Source organism: Panulirus ornatus, chromosome 50 (assembly GCF_036320965.1).
Source record: "Panulirus ornatus isolate Po-2019 chromosome 50, ASM3632096v1, whole genome shotgun sequence".
Classification (NCBI taxonomy): domain Eukaryota; kingdom Metazoa; phylum Arthropoda; class Malacostraca; order Decapoda; family Palinuridae; genus Panulirus; species Panulirus ornatus.
The window spans coordinates 24,454,724-24,474,420 of record NC_092273.1 but is presented as its reverse complement, the minus strand read 5'-3'; the positions used below and the strand labels follow the sequence as shown (position 1 = coordinate 24,474,420).

The 19,697-nt window shown below is 41.5% G+C and overlaps 1 protein-coding gene across 1 annotated transcript in view; it reads right to left on the bottom strand.

The window, feature by feature from the left end:
• The window catches only part of LOC139764428 (uncharacterized), a 203,067-nt gene that overhangs the window by 113,111 nt on the left and 70,259 nt on the right, over positions 1-19,697 (bottom strand). Inside the window, exons 7-9 of the mRNA XM_071690980.1 lie at positions 15,477-15,670; positions 13,242-13,381; positions 10,600-10,695 (exon numbers count right to left, since the gene is read on the bottom strand). Of these exons, the coding sequence (XP_071547081.1) occupies positions 10,600-10,695; positions 13,242-13,381; positions 15,477-15,670 (430 nt within the window). The remainder of the gene's footprint in view (positions 1-10,599; positions 10,696-13,241; positions 13,382-15,476; positions 15,671-19,697) is intronic.

Sequence of the window (19,697 nt, the reverse complement as noted above, 5' to 3'; positions counted from 1 at the left end):
ATATAGGTATACCAAGGTTTCTGTAACGTTATGTAATAAGGCTCTGTGTTTACAGGCTTCTAGTGCATCAGTGGACCACTGAAGAAGATTTTAAGATCTAAGGCAATACACCAACACCAGTGGTCCACTGAAGAAGACTTTAACGGAATGCCCCAACACCAGTGGTCCACTGAAGAAGACTTCAAGGCAATGCCCCAACACCAGTGGACCACTGAAGAAGACTTCAAGGCAATGCCCCAACACCAGTGGACCACTGAAGAAGACTTTAACGGAATGCTCCAACACCAGTGGTCCACTGAAGAAGACTTTGAGGCAACGCACCAACACCAGTGGACCACTGAAGAAGACTTTAACGGAATGCCCAAAGGCCAGTGGTCCACTGAAGAAGACTTTGAGGCAATGCCCCAACATCAGTGGTCCACTGAAGAAGACTTAAATGTAATGTCCCAACTCCAGTGGACCACTGAAGAAGACTTTAAGGCGATGCACCAACACCAGTGGACCACTGAAGAAGACTTTAATGTAATGCCCCAACACCAATGGTCCACTGAAGAAGACTTTAAGGCAATGCCCCCAACTACAGTGGACCACTGAAGGAGACTTTAATGTAATGCCCAAACCAGTGATCCACTGAAGAAGACTTTAAGGCAATGCACCAACACCAGTGGTCCACTGAAGAAGACTAAGGCAATGCACCAACACCAGTGGTCCACTAACGAAGACTTAAATGTAATGCTCCAACACCAGTGGACCACTGGAGAAGACCTTGATGTAATGCCCCAACACCAGTGGTCCACTGAAGAAGACTAAGGCAATGCCCCAACACCAGTGGACCACTAAAGAAAACTTTAAGGCAGTAGACCAACACCAGTGGACCACTGAAGAAGACTTTAAGGCAATACTCCAACACCAGTGTGGTCCACTGAAGAAGACTTTAAGGCAATGCCCCGACACCAGTGGACCACTGAAGAAGACTTAAATGTAATGCTCCAACGCCAGTGGACCACTGAAGAAGACTTTAAGACAATGCGCCAACACCAGTGGTCCACTGAAGAAGACTTTAAGGCAATGCCCCGACACCAGTGGACCACTGAAGAAGACTTAAATGTAATGCTCCAACACCAGTGGACCACTGAAGAAGACTTTAAGGCAATGCACCAACACCAGTGGTCCACTGAAGAAGACTTCAAGGCAATGCACCAACACCAGTGGACCACTGAAGAAGACTTTAAGGCAATGCACCAACACCAGTGGACCACTGAAGAAGACTTTAATGTAATGCCCCGACACCAGTGGACCACTGAAGACTTCAAGGCAATGCACCAACACCAGTGGTTCACTGAAGAAGACTTCAAGGCAATGCACCAACACCAGTGGTCCACTGAAGAAGACTTCAAGGCAATGCACCAACACCAGTGGTCCACTGAAGACTTCAAGGCAATGCACCAACACCAGTGGACCACTGAAGAAGACTTAAATGTAATGCTCCAACGCCAGTGATCCACTGAAGAAGACTTTAAGGCAATGCACCAACACCAGTGGTCCACTGAAGAAGACTTCAAGGCAATGCACCAACACCAGTGGACCACTGAAGAAGACTTTAAGGCAATGCACCAACACCAGTGGACCACTGAAGAAGACTTTAATGTAATGCCCCGACACCAGTGGACCACTGAAGACTTCAAGGCAATGCACCAACACCAGTGGTTCACTGAAGAAGACTTCAAGGCAATGCACCAACACCAGTGGTCCACTGAAGAAGACTTCAAGGCAATGCACCAACACCAGTGGTCCACTGAAGACTTCAAGGCAATGCACCAACACCAGTGGACCACTGAAGAAGACTTAAATGTAATGCTCCAACGCCAGTGATCCACTGAAGAAGACTTTAAGGGAATGCACCAACACCAGTGGTCCACTGAAAAAAGACTTTAAGATTTAAGGCTATGCCCTAAACAACCTTTTTTTTTAGGTAATATCTTTAAATCAATGCAATGGATTCCGTTCGCTTTGTTGATATTGTGGCTATCTATTGATCGACCTCCATCTATCGGCTCTCAAATAAATGCAATTAGATCCTCTAGTTAATCACATATAATTAGGTATAATCAACTTCATTAACTTCTCTGAGGGTTTTGACTGCAGCTCCGCCAGGGTGAAAGGACATTGCGCTATGACTGCTGATACACAGAAAGAATTCTATGGAACATAGTCACCTCGCGTGAGGATAATATATGAATGATTATCCTACGACCTAAAAGTCAATAAACTGGTTAACACCATTTTCAACCAAGCAGCCCATTTATCGACCAGCCGTGAGGGGAGGAGGATGAAGAGCTGGGTTGACTGTGGGCCAATTTACCCCGACATCCTACGATTCAAAAGTCAATAAACTGGTTAACACCATCTTCAACCAAGCAGCCCATTTATCGACCAGCCGTGAGGGGAGGAGGATGAAGAGCTGGGTTGACTGTGGGTCCATTAGCCTCCACCCTCACCCCTATCCAGTGACTGATTGTCTGCCAGGCTAATCACTATGCCACGTAAGAGACAGAAGACCAGAGATTTCTATACTTATCGTCCTAGGAACATAGATAGACCCAGATAAGGGACAGAGCTATCCCAAAAAAGAACCCGATGGCGTTTTCTTTTTTTTGGGGGGGGGGAAGGGAGACCCTTTTATTTTGCTTTCTCAATTCCATAAGACTCGAAGACACGCGTGTGAATTCTATGGAAAGAAAAGTGAAATTCTCATTTCTTAAATGTATGTGTGAAGAGCGCTATTGGGATGAGCTGGACTCTCTGATCAGAGATAAAGACTATAGAGAAAATGGGGATGATCACAGTCAATGAAAGTATTAAAAAAATGGGGGAAAATAAAGGAGGGTGGGGGGGGGGGTTGACGGCTGTTAAATTTAGCGAGATGGAGAGAGTTTCGTGCGTCAGCCGTGAAAGAATCACTAGCGCAAAATTGTGTTTCTTCACACTCCATTTTCCTCTTTTTTTTGAAGGAACTTTGTGTGTGTGTGTGTGTGTGTGTGTGTGTGTGTGTGTGTGTGTGTTTAACGGCAGCAGACAGATCAATAAGGAGCTACAAGAACTCACTTACAAAAGCCAAATAGAACTCACTCACTTATAAGAACGCCAAACTCAAGTTCAGTTTACGACTAATACTGCAGTACACACGCCAAGTGCTCTAACCACTTCTAACTCATCTAAATTCCCCATAAACAAGTGTATATATATGTACATTGGTATATATATATATCAGAGACAAAAGAATGTTAAAGATGTGTATGTGTGTGTGTGTGTGTGTGTGTGTGTGTGTGTGTGTGTGTGTGTGTGTGTGTGTGTGTGTGTTGGTTTAATCATGCATATACTTAGTCTCTAGTGTGTATACATATCTAACAGCTAATTAGGCTGAGTTATTGAGAAGTGGACAGAGTTAGTTTATATATATATATATATATATATATATATATATATATATATATATATATATATATATATATATATATATATATATATTATTCATATATATATTCATATATATATTCATATATTCTTTTTTTCTTTTTTTCAAACTATCCGCCATTTCCCGCGTTAGCGAGGTAGCGTTAAGAACAGAGGACTGGGCCTTTGAGGGAATATCCTCACCTGGCCCCCTTCTCTGTTCCTTCTTTTGGAAAATTAAGAAAAAAAATGAGAGGGGAGGATTTCCAGCCACCCGCTCCCTTCCCTTTTAGTCGCCTTCTACGACACGCAGGGAATACGTGGGAAGTATTCTTTCTTCTATATATATATATATATATATATATATATATATATATATATATATATATATATATATATATATATATATACATTTCTCTTAGACCTTCACGAAAAAGCGCCTTGGCTACAGACACACGCCTTCCCTCAGCAAGCCCCAACTCGCTCTCCTATCGACTACCAAGCACAAACATATACATGTCCTACCTCCCAAGCAAGTCGATGATGTATATATTTTGGTCCCTGGAACCACAACGCCAAACATTATAGCAGAACCAAAAATGTATATATATATAAACTGAAATGTACAATGTTCTCCATTAGTCCCAATCCCCTTCCTAGACCACCTTAGACGAATAGATGGATATGATGAATAAAAGGAATTCTTAAAATAGTATGACCTAAGAGGCGAGCGAGTATCTGTGGTGGGTTTTATATATATATATATATATATATATATATATATATATATATATATATATATATATATATATATATATATATATATATATATGTGTGTGTGTGTGTGTGTGTATAGGTAAATACACATGACACATCAGTTGGATATGGACACCTGGCCCAGTATATGTGTAGTTTGTCTACACCCAACACACATATATATACCTCTGGTCAAAAGGGCCTTGTCTGTTGTCCTTTCATACACTCGACGACATATACACCTGGCCAAGTGTGTCTTCTCTGTAGTACACTTACACTCACCTAATGACTTGCCAAGACAGATTCTCCACCCCACTCCGCTCCACTCCACTCCACTCCACTCCACTGAATGTGGTGTACAACTCATATCCCCCCCCCCTCATTCAGCTACTCTCACACCTGCCTCCACATGTGGATGGAGAAAGGAGTCACTTATCCAGCCTCTCACACTTCCTGTACATATCTGACTGAAGTGGAATACAACTGTCATGAAATGTACTCACAGGTGACCCACTCGCCTCATTTCTATTTCGTAGTACATCTTCCTCTTCTCTCCCCCCTCCTGTATTAGCATATAAATCAAAATAATGTTCAATTCTATGGTTTAACAAGAGACTCACTCTGTATATGCACAAAATTTGCATCTTACTTTAAGTAGATGATGTCTCCTACTGCAAAGTATATTGCCTTACCTGTGATTAGGAGAAATGGACTAACATCACTTTGATATACCTGCTCTCCTCTCAACTGTCCAGATAAATTACCTGTCCTGGTGTTCATTATAATTAACATACTAAGGTTTGAACTTAACACACACATCCATTGCCAAGTGGTTGCTCATTCCCTCTGCAAACACAGAGGGAGTGTCAACCCTCCTCCTCTTCACTCACTCACTCACTTCAGTGCCTCCTTTTGCATGAGTTCGTTTACCTTGTGAATGTCGAACAACCTCGTCCTTCAACAGATCTTCACTTGCAAGCGAGAACACAGTCTCGTTCATCGTCTAACGATGAATACGTTAGACGAATGTCTCGTTTAACAATCCTCTTATGTGTCTAGTACAGAAACTACCACTACGAGGGGGTTGTTAGGTCAGTGCGCTGGTTAGTCCTTCTCAGAAGAGAGGTCGAAAAGGGGGGGCGCCTTGTCATGAGCTGGGCCACACTCGACGCATGTTAGTTCCACCCAAGTACAACTGAGTACATGTACTGAACTAAGGGGATGTACTGTACAACCTGTTCAGCAGGAGGTGGTAAGTCTTCACCACCAGGTTAGGTTAGGTTAGGTTAGGTTAGGTTAGGTTAGGTTAGGTACTCACACACGCCAGACACAGGGCCTGGAAAGCAACGCCTGGTTAGACACATGGAAGGTATGCACATATGCGACACAGCCAAAAGAGGAACAAGGACACAGTCATAAGGACACAATCATAAGGACACAATCATAAGGACAAAATCATAAGGACACAATCATAAGGACACAGTCATAGGGACACAATCATAAGGACACAATCATAAGGACACAATCATAAGGACAGAGTCATAAGGACACAATCATAAGGACACAGTCATAAGGACACAATCATAAGGACACAATCATAAGGACACAATCATAAGGACACAGTCATAAGGACACAATCATAAGGACACAATCATAAGGACACAATCATAAGGACACAGTCATAAGGACACAATCATAAGGACACAATCATAAGGACACAATCGTAAGGACACAATCATAAGGACACAATCATAAGGACACAATCATAAGGACACAAACATAAGGCCACAATCGTAAGGACACAATCATAAGGACACAATCATAAGAACACAATCATAAGGACACAATCATAAGGACACAATCGTAAGGACACAATCATAAGGACACAATCATAAGGAAACAACCATAAGGACACAATCATAAGGACACAATCATAAGGACACAATCATAAGGACACAATCATAAGGACACAGTCAGAAGGACACAATCATAAGGACACAATCATAAGGACACAATCATAAGGACACAATCATAAGGACACAGTCAGACGGAACAATATAAGGACACAATCATAAGGACACAATCATAAGGACACAATCATAAGGGACACAATATAAGGACACAATCATAAGGACACAATCATAGGACACAATCATAAGGACACAATCATAAGGACACAGTCAGAAGGACACAATCATAAGGAATCATAGGACACAATCATAAGGACACAATCATAGGACACAATCATAAGGACACAGTCAGAAGGACACAATCATAAGGACACAATCATAAGGACACAATCATAAGGACACAATCATAAGGACACAGTCATAAGGACACAATCATAAGGACACAATCATAAGGACACAATCATAAGGACACAATCATAAGGACACAATCATAAGGACACAGTCAGAAGGACACAATCATAAGGACACAATCATAAGGACACAATCATAAGGACACAATCATAAGGACACAGTCAGAAGGACACAATCATAAGGACACAATCATAAGGACACAATCATAAGGACACAATCATAAGGACACAGTCATAAGGACACAATCATAAGACACATTCAGTAGGACACAATCATAGGACACAATCATAAGGACAGTCAATATAGGACACAATCGTAAGGACTCAATCATAGAGGACAGGACAATCGTGAAGGACACAATCATAAGGACACAGTCATAGGACAGCAATCATAAGGACACAATTCATAGAAGGACACAATCATAAGGACACAAATCATAAGGACACAAGTCATAAGGACACATCAGGGCTCATTAGAGGACACTGTCATAAGGACACAATCATAAGGACACAATCATAAGGACACAATCATATAGGACACAGTCATAAGGGACACAGTACGAAGGACACAGTCATAAGGGAGCACAATCATAAGAACACTAGTCATAAGGACACAGTCATAAGGACACAAATCATAAGGACACAATCATAAGGACACATCATAAGGACTACAGTGCATATGGACACCAGTCATAAGGACACAATCATAAGGACTACAGTCATAATGACACCAATCATAAGGACAGCAGTCATAGGACACAGTCATAAGACCACATTCAGAAGGAGCACATATGGACAGACAGAGGACACAGTCAGAAGGACACAATCAAAATGTCACAATCATAAGGACACAATCATAAGGACACAATCATAAGGACACAATCATAAGGACACAATCATAAGGACACAGTCAGAAGGACACAATCATAAGGACACAATCATAAGGACACAATCATAAGGACACAATCATAAGGACACAATCATAAGGACACAATCATAAGGACACAATCATAAGGACACAATCATAAGGACACAATCATAAGGACACAATCATAAGGACACAATCATAAGGACACAATCATAAGGACACAATCATAAGGACACAATCATAAGGACACAATCATAAGGACACAATCATAAGGACACAATCATAAGGACACAATCATAAGGACACAATCATAAGGACACAATCATAAGGACACAATCATAAGGACACAATCATAAGGACACAATCATAAGGACACAATCATAAGGACACAATCATAAGGACACAATCATAAGGACACAATCATAAGGACACAATCATAAGGACACAATCATAAGGACACAGTCATAAGGACACAATCATAAGGACACAATCATAAGGACACAATCATAAGGACACAATCATAAGGACACAATCATAAGGACACAATCATAAGGACACAATCATAAGGACACAATCATAAGGACACAATCATAAGGACACAATCATAAGGACACAATCATAAGGACACAATCATAAGGACACAATCATAAGGACACAATCATAAGGACACAATCATAAGGACACAATCATAAGGACACAATCATAAGGACACAATCATAAGGACACAATCATAAGGACACAATCATAAGGACACAATCATAAGGACACAATCATAAGGACACAATCATAAGGACACAATCATAAGGACACAATCATAAGGACACAATCATAAGGACACAATCATAAGGACACAATCATAAGGACACAATCATAAGGACACAATCATAAGGACACAATCATAAGGACACAATCATAAGGACACAATCATAAGACACAATCATAAGGACACAATCATAAGGACACAATCATAAGGACACAATCATAAGGACACAATCATAAGGACACAATCATAAGGACACAATCATAAGGACACAATCATAAGGACACAATCATAAGGACACAATCATAAGGACACAATCATAAGGACACAATCATAAGGACACAATCATAAGGACACAATCATAAGGACACAATCATAAGGACACAATCATAAGGACACAATCATAAGGACACAATCATAAGGACACAATCATAAGGACACAATCATAAGGACACAATCATAAGGACACAGTCATAAGGACACAATCATAAGGACACAATCATAAGGACACAATCATAAGGACACAGTCATAAGGACACAGTCATAAGGACACAATCATAAGGACACAATCATAAGGACACAATCATAAGGACACAATCATAAGGACACAATCATAAGGACACAATCATAAGGACACAATCATAAGGACACAATCATAAGGACACAATCATAAGGACACAATCATAAGGACACAATCATAAGGACACAATCATAAGGACACAGTCATAAGGACACAATCATAAGGACACAATCATAAGGACACAATCATAAGGACACAATCATAAGGACACAATCATAAGGACACAATCATAAGGGACACAATCATAAGGACACAATCATAAGGACACAATCATAAGGACACAATCATAAGGACACAATCATAAGGACACAATCATAAGGACACAATCATAAGGACACAATCATAAGGACACAATCATAAGGACACAATCATAAGGACACAATCATAAGGACACAATCATAAGGACACAATCATAAGGACACAATCATAAGGACACAATCATAAGGACACAATCATAAGGACACAATCATAAGGACACAATCATAAGGGACACAATCATAAGGACACAATCATAAAGGACACAATCATAAGGACACAATCATAGGACACAGTCATAAGGACACAATCATAAGGACACAATCATAAGGACACAATCATAAGGACACAATCATAAGGACACAATCATAAGGACACAATCATAAGGACACAATCATAAGGACCACAGTCATAAGGACACAATCATAAGGACACAATCATAAGGACACAATCATAAGGACACAATCATAAGGACACAATCATAAGGACACAATCATAAGGACACAGTCAGAGGGACACAATCATAAGGACACAATCATAAGGACACAATCATAAGGACACAATCATAAGGACACAATCATAAGGACATAATCATAAGGACATAATCATAAGGACACAATCATAAGATCACAATCATAAGGACAGAATCATAAGGACGCAATCATAAGGACACAATCATAAGGACACAATCATAAGGACACAATCATAAGAACACAATCATAAGGACACAATCATAAGGACACAATCATAAGGACACAATCATAAGGACACAATCATAAGGACACAATCATAAGGACACAATCATAAGGACACAGTCAGAGGGACACAATCATAAGGACACAATCATAAGGACACAATCATAAGGACACCATCATAAGGAACACAATCATAAGGACATAATCATAAGGACATAATCATAAGGACACAATCATAAGATCACAATCATAAGGACACAATCATAAGGACGCAATCATAAGGACACAATCATAAGGACACAATCATAAGGACACAATCATAAGGACACAATCATAAGGACACAATCATAAGGACACAATCATAAGGACACAATCATAAGGACACAGTCATAAGGACACAATCATAAGGACACAATCATAAGGACACAATCATAAGGACACAATCATAAGGACACAATCATAAGGACAGAATCATAAGGACACAATCGTAAGGAGCAACGTTCGTTCGACTCGAAGGTTCATTTATGAAATATAATGACATCACATACATTTCTATACATTAATTATATGCAAGAACACGTAGTGATGACGTCACACACACACACACACACACACACACACACACACACACACACACACACACATACACACACATACACACACACATACACACACACACACATACACACACACACACACACACACACACACACACACACACACACACACACACGGATGATAGAGACGAGAGTAAGACAGACCAACACACACACACACGGAGGATAGAGACGAGAGTAAGACAGACCAACACACACACACACACACACACACACACACACACGGAGGATAGAGACGAGAGTAAGACAGACCAACACACACACACACACATGCCAGCAGGAAGACAATGCCTACGGCAAGCTGATGCTGGTGACTGGGCTACTGGCTGGCTCCTCCTCCACCATCGTCAGCTGACCTTCTTCGTCCTCCACCAGGAACATCTGGCGATCACTGTCGGAAACCATCGTCAACAACCATCACTCGTCCAGTTCGCTATGGTATAATGCTCCGCTCGTTTGTGATGTCTCCCCCACAACCTCTATAATGCCCCGTTCGTCTGTGATGTCTCCCCCACAACCCCTATAATGCCCCACTCATCCGATGTCTCCCCCACAACCTCTATAATGCCCCGTTCGTCTGTGATGTCTCCCCCACAACCTCTATAATGCTCCACTCGTCTGTGATGTCTCCCCCACAACTATAATGCCCCGTTCGTCTGCGATGTCTCCCCCACAACCTCTATAATGCCCCACTCATCTGTGATGTCTCCCCCACAACTATAATGCCCCGTTCGTCTGCGATGTCTCCCCCACAACCTCTATAATGCCCCACTCATCTGTGATGTCTCCCCCACAACTATAATGCCCCGTTCGTCTGCGATGTCTCCCCCACAACCTCTATAATGCCCCACTCATCCCCGATGTCTCCCCCACAACCTCTATAATGCCCCACTCATCCCCGATGTCTCCCCACAACTCCTCCCCAAGTGGTCTTCAAGTCTTATAGCTTCGCCCGTCTCCCGCTCGCCTCCCTGCCGGAGTCTAATGATACACAGGTGCTCCCTGCTCACCCCTGATGTACCGGAGCCTTATAGCAACACCAGGTTTTCCATTCATGTCTCTGAATTTGTCTTTAAATTAAGGCCAAATTCACGCTATCCTGTGTACTAATGTCTTCCAAATCTATATATATATATATATATATATATATATATATATATATATATATATATATATATATATATATATATATATATATATATATATCTTCTTTCTTTCTTTTAAACTATTCGCCATTTCCCGCGTTAGCGAGGTAGCGCTAAGAACAGAGGACTGGGCCTTTTTTGGAATATCCTCAACTGGCCCCCTCTGTTCCTTCTTTTGGAAAAAAAAAAAAAAAAAAAAAAACGAGAGGGGAGGATTTCCAGCCCCCCGCTCCCTCCCCTTTTAGTCGCCTTCTACGACACGCAGGGAATACGTGGGAAGTATTCTTAATCCCCTATCCCCAGGGATATATATATATATATATATATATATATATATATATATATATATGCATTCTATTCTTTTCTATTCTATTTCTATTCTATTCTATTCGCCATTTCCCGCGTTAGCGAGGTAGCGTTAAGAACAGAGGACTGGGCCTTAGGAGGAATATCCTCACCTGGCCCCCTTCTCTGTTCCTTCTTTTGGAAAATTAAAAAAAAAATAATGAGAGGGGAGGATTTCCAGCCCCCCGCTCCCTCCCCTTTTAGTCGCCTTCTACGACACGCAGGGAATACGTGGGAAGTATTCTTTCTCCCCTATCCCCAGGATAATATATATATATATATATATATATATATATATATATATATATATATATATATATATATATTCACGCACAGTCGCCATCTCCCGCATTTGCGAGGTAGCGTTAAGAACAGAAGACTGAGTCTTTGAGAGAATATCCTCACTTGGCGCCCTTCTCTCTTCCTTTTTTTGGAATAGTAAAAAACGAGAGGGGAGGATATCCAGCCCCCCGCTCCCTCCTCTTTTAGTCGCCTTCTACGACACGCAAGGAATACGTGGGAAGTATTCTTTCTCCCCAATCCCCAGGGATGATATATATATATATATATATATATATATATATATATATATATATATATATATATATATATATATATATATATATATACCATCCTATCCTTTTATTATACCATTTTCTTTCCCATATTGTACACAAGTGTCCACACTCTACTCCTGCATCACATACACAACACCTCTCGTCTCCAGAGCTGTGGCCTCTCATCTCATATACTCCTTTTTTCCCAGTGTTTCCACGCCCTAGACTCACATCTTGGACTCTTAACCACATGTAATACGTTTGACCCGAAATCGAGCACTTTTTCTCATATCCCACCATATTGCAAATACTATACGTCACCCCCCATATGGCATGTAGGTGTTCAGTCCTTACCACGCCTCAAACATCATTATTATCTCACTGTGGTTAATTTATGTGTCATTTATATTCACTAATTGCTCCCGTACAACCAAGCCTGCGTACCAATTCCACTTTTCTATCCCGTATTTTATAGAAATATCTTTTTAAATGCATCCAGTTCGCACACTCGTTGCCTTTCCTTAAAGGTATCAGTGTTTCTGACACGAACATTAATCACTTCTACTAAATTGATTAGTCAATTGATCACTTAAGCTGTAATCTTCTTATCTTTGAGACTCCAACTTCGTAATACAGTACAACATATTATGCAATAGACATAGAATGCTGTAATTAGCTAAATATAATGTATTAATTACATACGTAAAGCTACTGAGTTGATAATGAATCAGGCTAGATTAACTTATTAGCTAAATCAGATAAGGATAAAGACATTGATCAACATCCCGACAATGCCTTAATGATGAAGAAATATGTGATACGCAGCTCAGAGACACAGAGACGGAGGCTGCGCAGAGAGGAAGAGGAGGGAGGGAGCATTGCGCACTCACCTGGTGGCCGATGACGCTGCGCAGGCGTAGAGGGCGTCTTCGGAAGCGTCCTCGGGGATGACGTAGCTGAACCAGAGGGTCCCTTCTTCATCCACCGTCAGGCGAGGAGAGTCCAAGCTTCGCAGTCCGCCATCAGACGTCTGTGTACAATATACTAAATACACATTCTCGAGGAAATACACGCAAGTGCACGTTAATCTATATCGTATCACGAAAGATGAATGGATGAGGAAAGTCACACAAGAGATGGGTGGTAAAGAGACATCTAAATCAATGATTAGTTTGTATATATACCTCCTGGAACTTGCTAAATCGGTGTCTATAGTGTTGCAGTGATGGGTAATATCTAGAGAATAGATGGGAAAGTGTGACTCGTGTTTGTCTGGGAAGTGTGGTTTCTGAAGTGTGTGCTGCTTCTCTGGTTGGGGTGGAGTTTAAGAGTGGGTCGGGAGGTCGGTGGCTTATTGCTTGTTGTGTTATTTCAGTGTGTGCGTGTTTTGTCAGTTTTATATTCGTTGTAGATGTTGGGGGATCTGTGAGCAGAGGTTATTGAAGTGTGAGTCAGGGGGTAAGCTTTCTATTTCGTCTTGAGGGTTTGGTGGTTCGTCATGGCATGGTGCTGGTGAGAGGGTTCTAATGCTGCTATAACGAACTGGATGCCAAACACGTTGAGATGGGATTAAATTGGGAGAATCTTTGTGTTAGTGTGTAGATGATGAGTGTTTATGGTTGTCATGTAACCAGTGAGTGGTCTGAGTGTTCTATTTTGTGTGGTTTGCAGTTTTGAAACATTTGCTGTTGAGAGAGTGAATGACCAGGTAGGTGAGGCGTAGTTTAGTCTGGAGCGGATGAATTGTTTGTTTTGTCCATATCAATTATCATTGAGAAATCTAAGGGCATTTTGTTTGTCTGTTGCTCTTATATTGAGTCTTGCTTGGGGAAGGAATGTCATGTATGTATATCTTGTTGATGTTTTGTTCAGTGAGAGTGATTGTCCATACAAGGTGACTGGACATTGTTGTGTAGTCGTGTCTATCTGGGGCTGAGAGAGTGACAGAAGACTTCTATGGAGATACAGATGATCCAGTCTGGGCGAGTCCAAGTGTTTAATGTAGTGCTGCATTATTGTTGTCGGTACTGTGGTGTCAAGGTGTTGTGATGTGGTTGTGAGGACGTCTGCGTATGATAAGTTCTCCCTGTGGTTTGCTGGAGGTAACGGGAGATCACAGATGTAAGAAGAGACTGAAGACGATTGGAGAAAGGATCGTTCTCTGAGGATCTTCATTATAGAGTTTAAGGCTTTTCGAGGTGGAGCCATTGTGATTGGCTCTGGCACAAAGGTCGGCTATGAAGCTTGCCAATCGCTCTCTGTCTTTGGTGTGGAAGGTGTCGTCAAGTATCGTTTGTGTGAGGATGTGACGTGGGACAGTGTCAAATGCTTTGCTGTTGTCCATGGCCACTCGTATTGTGCGGGATGGGGGCAGCGTCTGAGTGAAGCCATCAAGGACATGTTGTGTGGGGTGTGTGTGTTGTGTGTGGTGTTGGAGTGGTTGAGTCTAAAGCCAAAGTTGTGGAGGTTAGGGTATGTTTTCTTGGGTCTTTGGTGAATCAGTTCTCCATAGAGGATGAATATGGAAGACATTAGTGATATAGAGCGGTAGGAAGAAGATAGAAGGGCGGATGGTTTGGAATTATTTTTGGGACTAGTGTTACGCTGGCAAGTTTTCAGATGTTAAGGATTTAGTTATGTAACCAAGAGCATCGGTTGAAGATATTTGTGAATGCTTGGATATTTACCGATCTAAAGTGTATTATGTGAGAGTCAGATATACTGTCAGAGCTTATGAGAGAATTTCTTTAAAGTTTTTGCTTCCATTGCTTGCACGAGTGGGAGTGAAGGGTGGATGGGTAGTCAGTTAGTTATTGATAGATACTAAGTGGTTGGAAGGATGGATCACAAATCGATCTGAAAATGGAAGGGAGGTGGCTTCCTTGACCACAAAGAGAAGGGGTGATTAAGCCAATCCTAATTACCTATGATATTCTTTAGGAAAAGAATGATGGTGTTTTATGCAAACAAAGCAATAAAATTGTAAACCCGTTAACAAGCTGTCATGAATCACTTCAGATGTGTCCCTTGATTGGTTGAATCTCTCGATCCAATGGTCATAATTTCAGGCATTTGTTCACACTCTCCTGAAGGAGGCATGAAGAACGTCTCCTTCAGGGCCTCACCTGAAGGACCCAGTGCAGGGAGGGGTCTGGGTATCCCTCTGGCGGCGTACAGGGTAAGCTCAGGGACTGGCCCAGCGTGGCAGTGACAACCCTTGGCTCGGTTTTGGGAAAGTTACCCATGACAGCGCGACGTACCCATGTAATTTCGCTGTAGGCAATCCCCACGGGGTTTTCGGCCACGCACTGGTAGCTCCCTGTTGGAAGGGGGGAAAAAAAAGGACTTAGAGGTCACCAATAGTGGATCAATAATGTCCACTGAAACACATGAAAATGAAATTTGACCCTTATGAACGTTTTCCTTTTTTTTCAGGAATGATTCGGAGGGATTGCACCACACTTTCTCATTTGGCTGTTACACTCACGAGCCAAATTGAAGGTAATGATGATGATAATGATGATGTTCAATGGTCATTAGAGGCTAAATGATAATTATCAGCGTAGATTCCATTCCTTTTCTCCTTGTCTGTATGTGGCTCATAGCAATTACCATCCACGATAGCCTATGGCAATTACCATACACGATAGCCTATGGCAATTACCGTCTACGATAGCCCATGGCAATATCCGTCCACGATAGCCCATGGCAATTACCATCCACGATAGCCTATGGCAATTACCATCCACAATAGCCCATGGCAATTGCCGTCCACGATAGCCCATGGCAATTACCATCCACGATAGCCCATGGCAATTACCGTCCACGATAGCCCATGGCAATTACCGTCCACGATAGCCCATGGCAATTACCGTCCACGATAGCCCATGGCAATTACCGTTTACGATCGCCCATGGCAATTACCGTGGAGCAGTTTGCTTGTGAACGATGTAATTAATGTGTATGAGCAATTATAATCGTTCCATGTGATTATAAACGTTGATCATGTTCATGTGTTCATTAAGTTATAGTAAGATGAACACACCCATTTGTCTACAAAGATAAATGAATATATATATACATATATATATATATATATATTTTTTTTTCATACTATTCGCCATTTCCAGCGTTTGCGAGGTAGCGTTAAGAACAGAGGACTGGGCCTTAGAGGGAAAATCCTCGCCTGGCCCCCTTCTCTGTTCCTTCTTTTGGAAAATTAAAAAAAAATGAGAGGGGAGGATTTCCAGCCACCCGCTCCCTCCCCTTTTAGTCGCCTTCTACGACACGCAGGGAATACGTGGGAAGTATTCTTAATCCCCTATCCCCAGGGTATATATATATATATATATATATATATATATATATATATATATATATATATATATATATATATATATATATATTATTTTTTTTTTTTATTTTACTTTGTCGCTGTCTCCCGCGTTTGCGAGGTAGCGCAAGGAAACAGACGAAAGAAATGGCCCAACCCACCCCCCATACACATGTATATACATACGTCCACACACGCAAATATACATACCTACACAGCTTTCCATGGTTTACCCCAGTCGCTTCACATGCCTTGATTCAATCCACTGACAGCACGTCAACCCCGGTATACCACATCGCTCCAATTCACTCTATTCCTTGCCCTCCTTTCACCCTCCTGCATGTTCAGGCCCCGATCACACAAAATCTTTTTCACTCCATCTTTCCACCTCCAATTTGGTCTCCCTCTTCTCCTCGTTCCCTCCACCTCCGACACATATATCCTCTTGGTCAATCTTTCCTCACTCATTCTCTCCATGTGCCCAAACCACTTCAAAACACCCTCTTCTGCTCTCTCAACCACGCTCTTTTTATTTCCACACATCTCTCTTACCCTTACGTTACTCACTCGATCAAACCACCTCACACCACACATTGTCCTCAAACATCTCATTTCCAGCACATCCATCCTCCTGCGCACAACTCTATCCATAGTCCACGCCTCGCAACCATACAACATTGTTGGAACCACTATTCCTTCAAACATACCCATTTTTGCTTTCCGAGATAATGTTCTCGACTTCCACACATTCTTCAAGGCTCCCAGAATTTTCGCCCCCTCCCCCACCCTATGATCCACTTCCGCTTCCATGGTTCCATCCGCTGCCAGATCCACTCCCAGATATCTAAAACACTTCACTTCCTCCAGTTTTTCTCCATTCAGACTCACCTCCCAATTGACTTGACCCTCAACCCTACTGTACCTAATAACCTTGCTCTTATTCACATTTACTCTTAACTTTCTTCTTCCACACACTTTACCAAACTCAGTCACCAGCTTCTGCAGTTTCTCACATGAATCAGCCACCAGCGCTGTATCATCAGCGAACAACAACTGACTCACTTCCCAAGCTCTCTCATCCCCAACAGACTTCATACTTGCCCCTCTTTCCAAAACTCTTGCATTTACCTCCCTAACAACCCCATCCATAAACAAATTAAACAACCATGGAGACATCACACACCCCTGCCGCAAACCTACATTCACTGAGAACCAATCACTTTCCTCTTTTCCTACACGTACACATGCCTTACATCCTCGATAAAAACTTTTCACTGCTTCTAACAACTTTCCTCCCACACCATATATTCTTAATACCTTCCACAGAGCATCTCTATCAACTCTATCATATGCCTTCTCCAGATCCATAAATGCTACATACAAATCCATTTGCTTCTCTAAGTATTTCTCACATACATTCTTCAAAGCAACCACCTGATCCACACATCCTCTACCACTTCTGAAACCACACTGCTCTTCCCCGATCTGATGCTCTGTACATGCCTTCACCCTCTCAATCAATACCCTCCCATATAATTTACCAGGAATACTCAACAAACTTATACCTCTGTAATTTGAGCACTCACTCTTATCCCCTTTGCCTTTGTACAATGGCACTATGCACGCATTCCGCCAATCCTCAGGCACCTCACCATGAGTCATACATACATTAAATAACCTTACCAACCAGTCAACAATACAGTCACCCCCTTTTTTAATAAATTCCACTGCAATACCATCCAAACCTGCTGCCTTGCCGGCTTTCATCTTCCGCAAAGCTTTCACTACCTCTTCTCTGCTTACCAAATAATTTTCCCTAACCCTCTCACTTTGCACACCACCTCGACCAAAACATCTGCCACTCTATCATCAAACACATTCAACAAACCTTCAAAATACTCACTCCATCTCCTTCTCACATCACCACTACTTGTTATCACCTCCCCATTTGCGCCCTTCACTGAAGTTCCCATTTGCTCCCTTGTCTTACGCACTTTATTTACCTCCTTCCAGAACATCTTTTTATTCTCTCTAAAATTTAATGATACTCTCTCACCCCAACTCTCATTTGCCCTTTTTTTCACTTCTTGCACCTTTCTCTTGACCTCCTGTCTCTTTCTTTTATACATCTCCCACTCAATTGCATTTTTTCCCTGCAAAAATCGTCCAAATGCCTCTCTCTTCTCTTTCACTAATACTCTTACTTCTTCATCCCACCACTCACTACCCTTTCTAATCAACCCACCTCCCACTCTTCTCATGCCACAACCATCTTTTGCGCAATCCATCACTGATTCCCTAAATACATTCCATTCCTCCCAAACTCCCCTTACTTCCATTGTTCTCACCTTTTTCCATTCTGTACTCAGTCTCTCCTGGTACTTCCTCACACAGGTCTCCTTCCCAAGCTCACTTACTCTCACCACCCTCTTCACCCCAACATTCACTCTTCTTTTCTGAAAACCCATACAAATCTTCACCTTAGCCTCCACAAGATAATGATCAGACATCCCTCCAGTTGCACCTCTCAGCACATTAACATCCAAAAGTCTCTCTTTTGCACGCCTGTCAATTAACACGTAATCCAATAACGCTCTCTGGCCATCTCTCCTACTTACATAAGTATACTTATGTATATCTCGCTTTTTAAACCAGGTATTCCCAATCATCAGTCCTTTTTCAACACATAAATCTGCAAGCTCTTCACCATTTCCATTTACAACACTGAACACCCCATGTATACCAATTATTCCCTCAACTGCCACATTACTCACCTTTGCATTCAAATCACCCATCACTATAACCCGGTCTCGTGCATCAAAACCACCAACACACTCATTCAGCTGCTCCCAAAACATATATATATATATATATATATATATATATATATATATATATATATATATATATATATATATATATATATATATATTCCTATGAGTCCACGGGGAAAATGAAACACGAAAATTTCCCATGTGCATTTTCGTGTAATAATCACATCATCAGGGGAGAC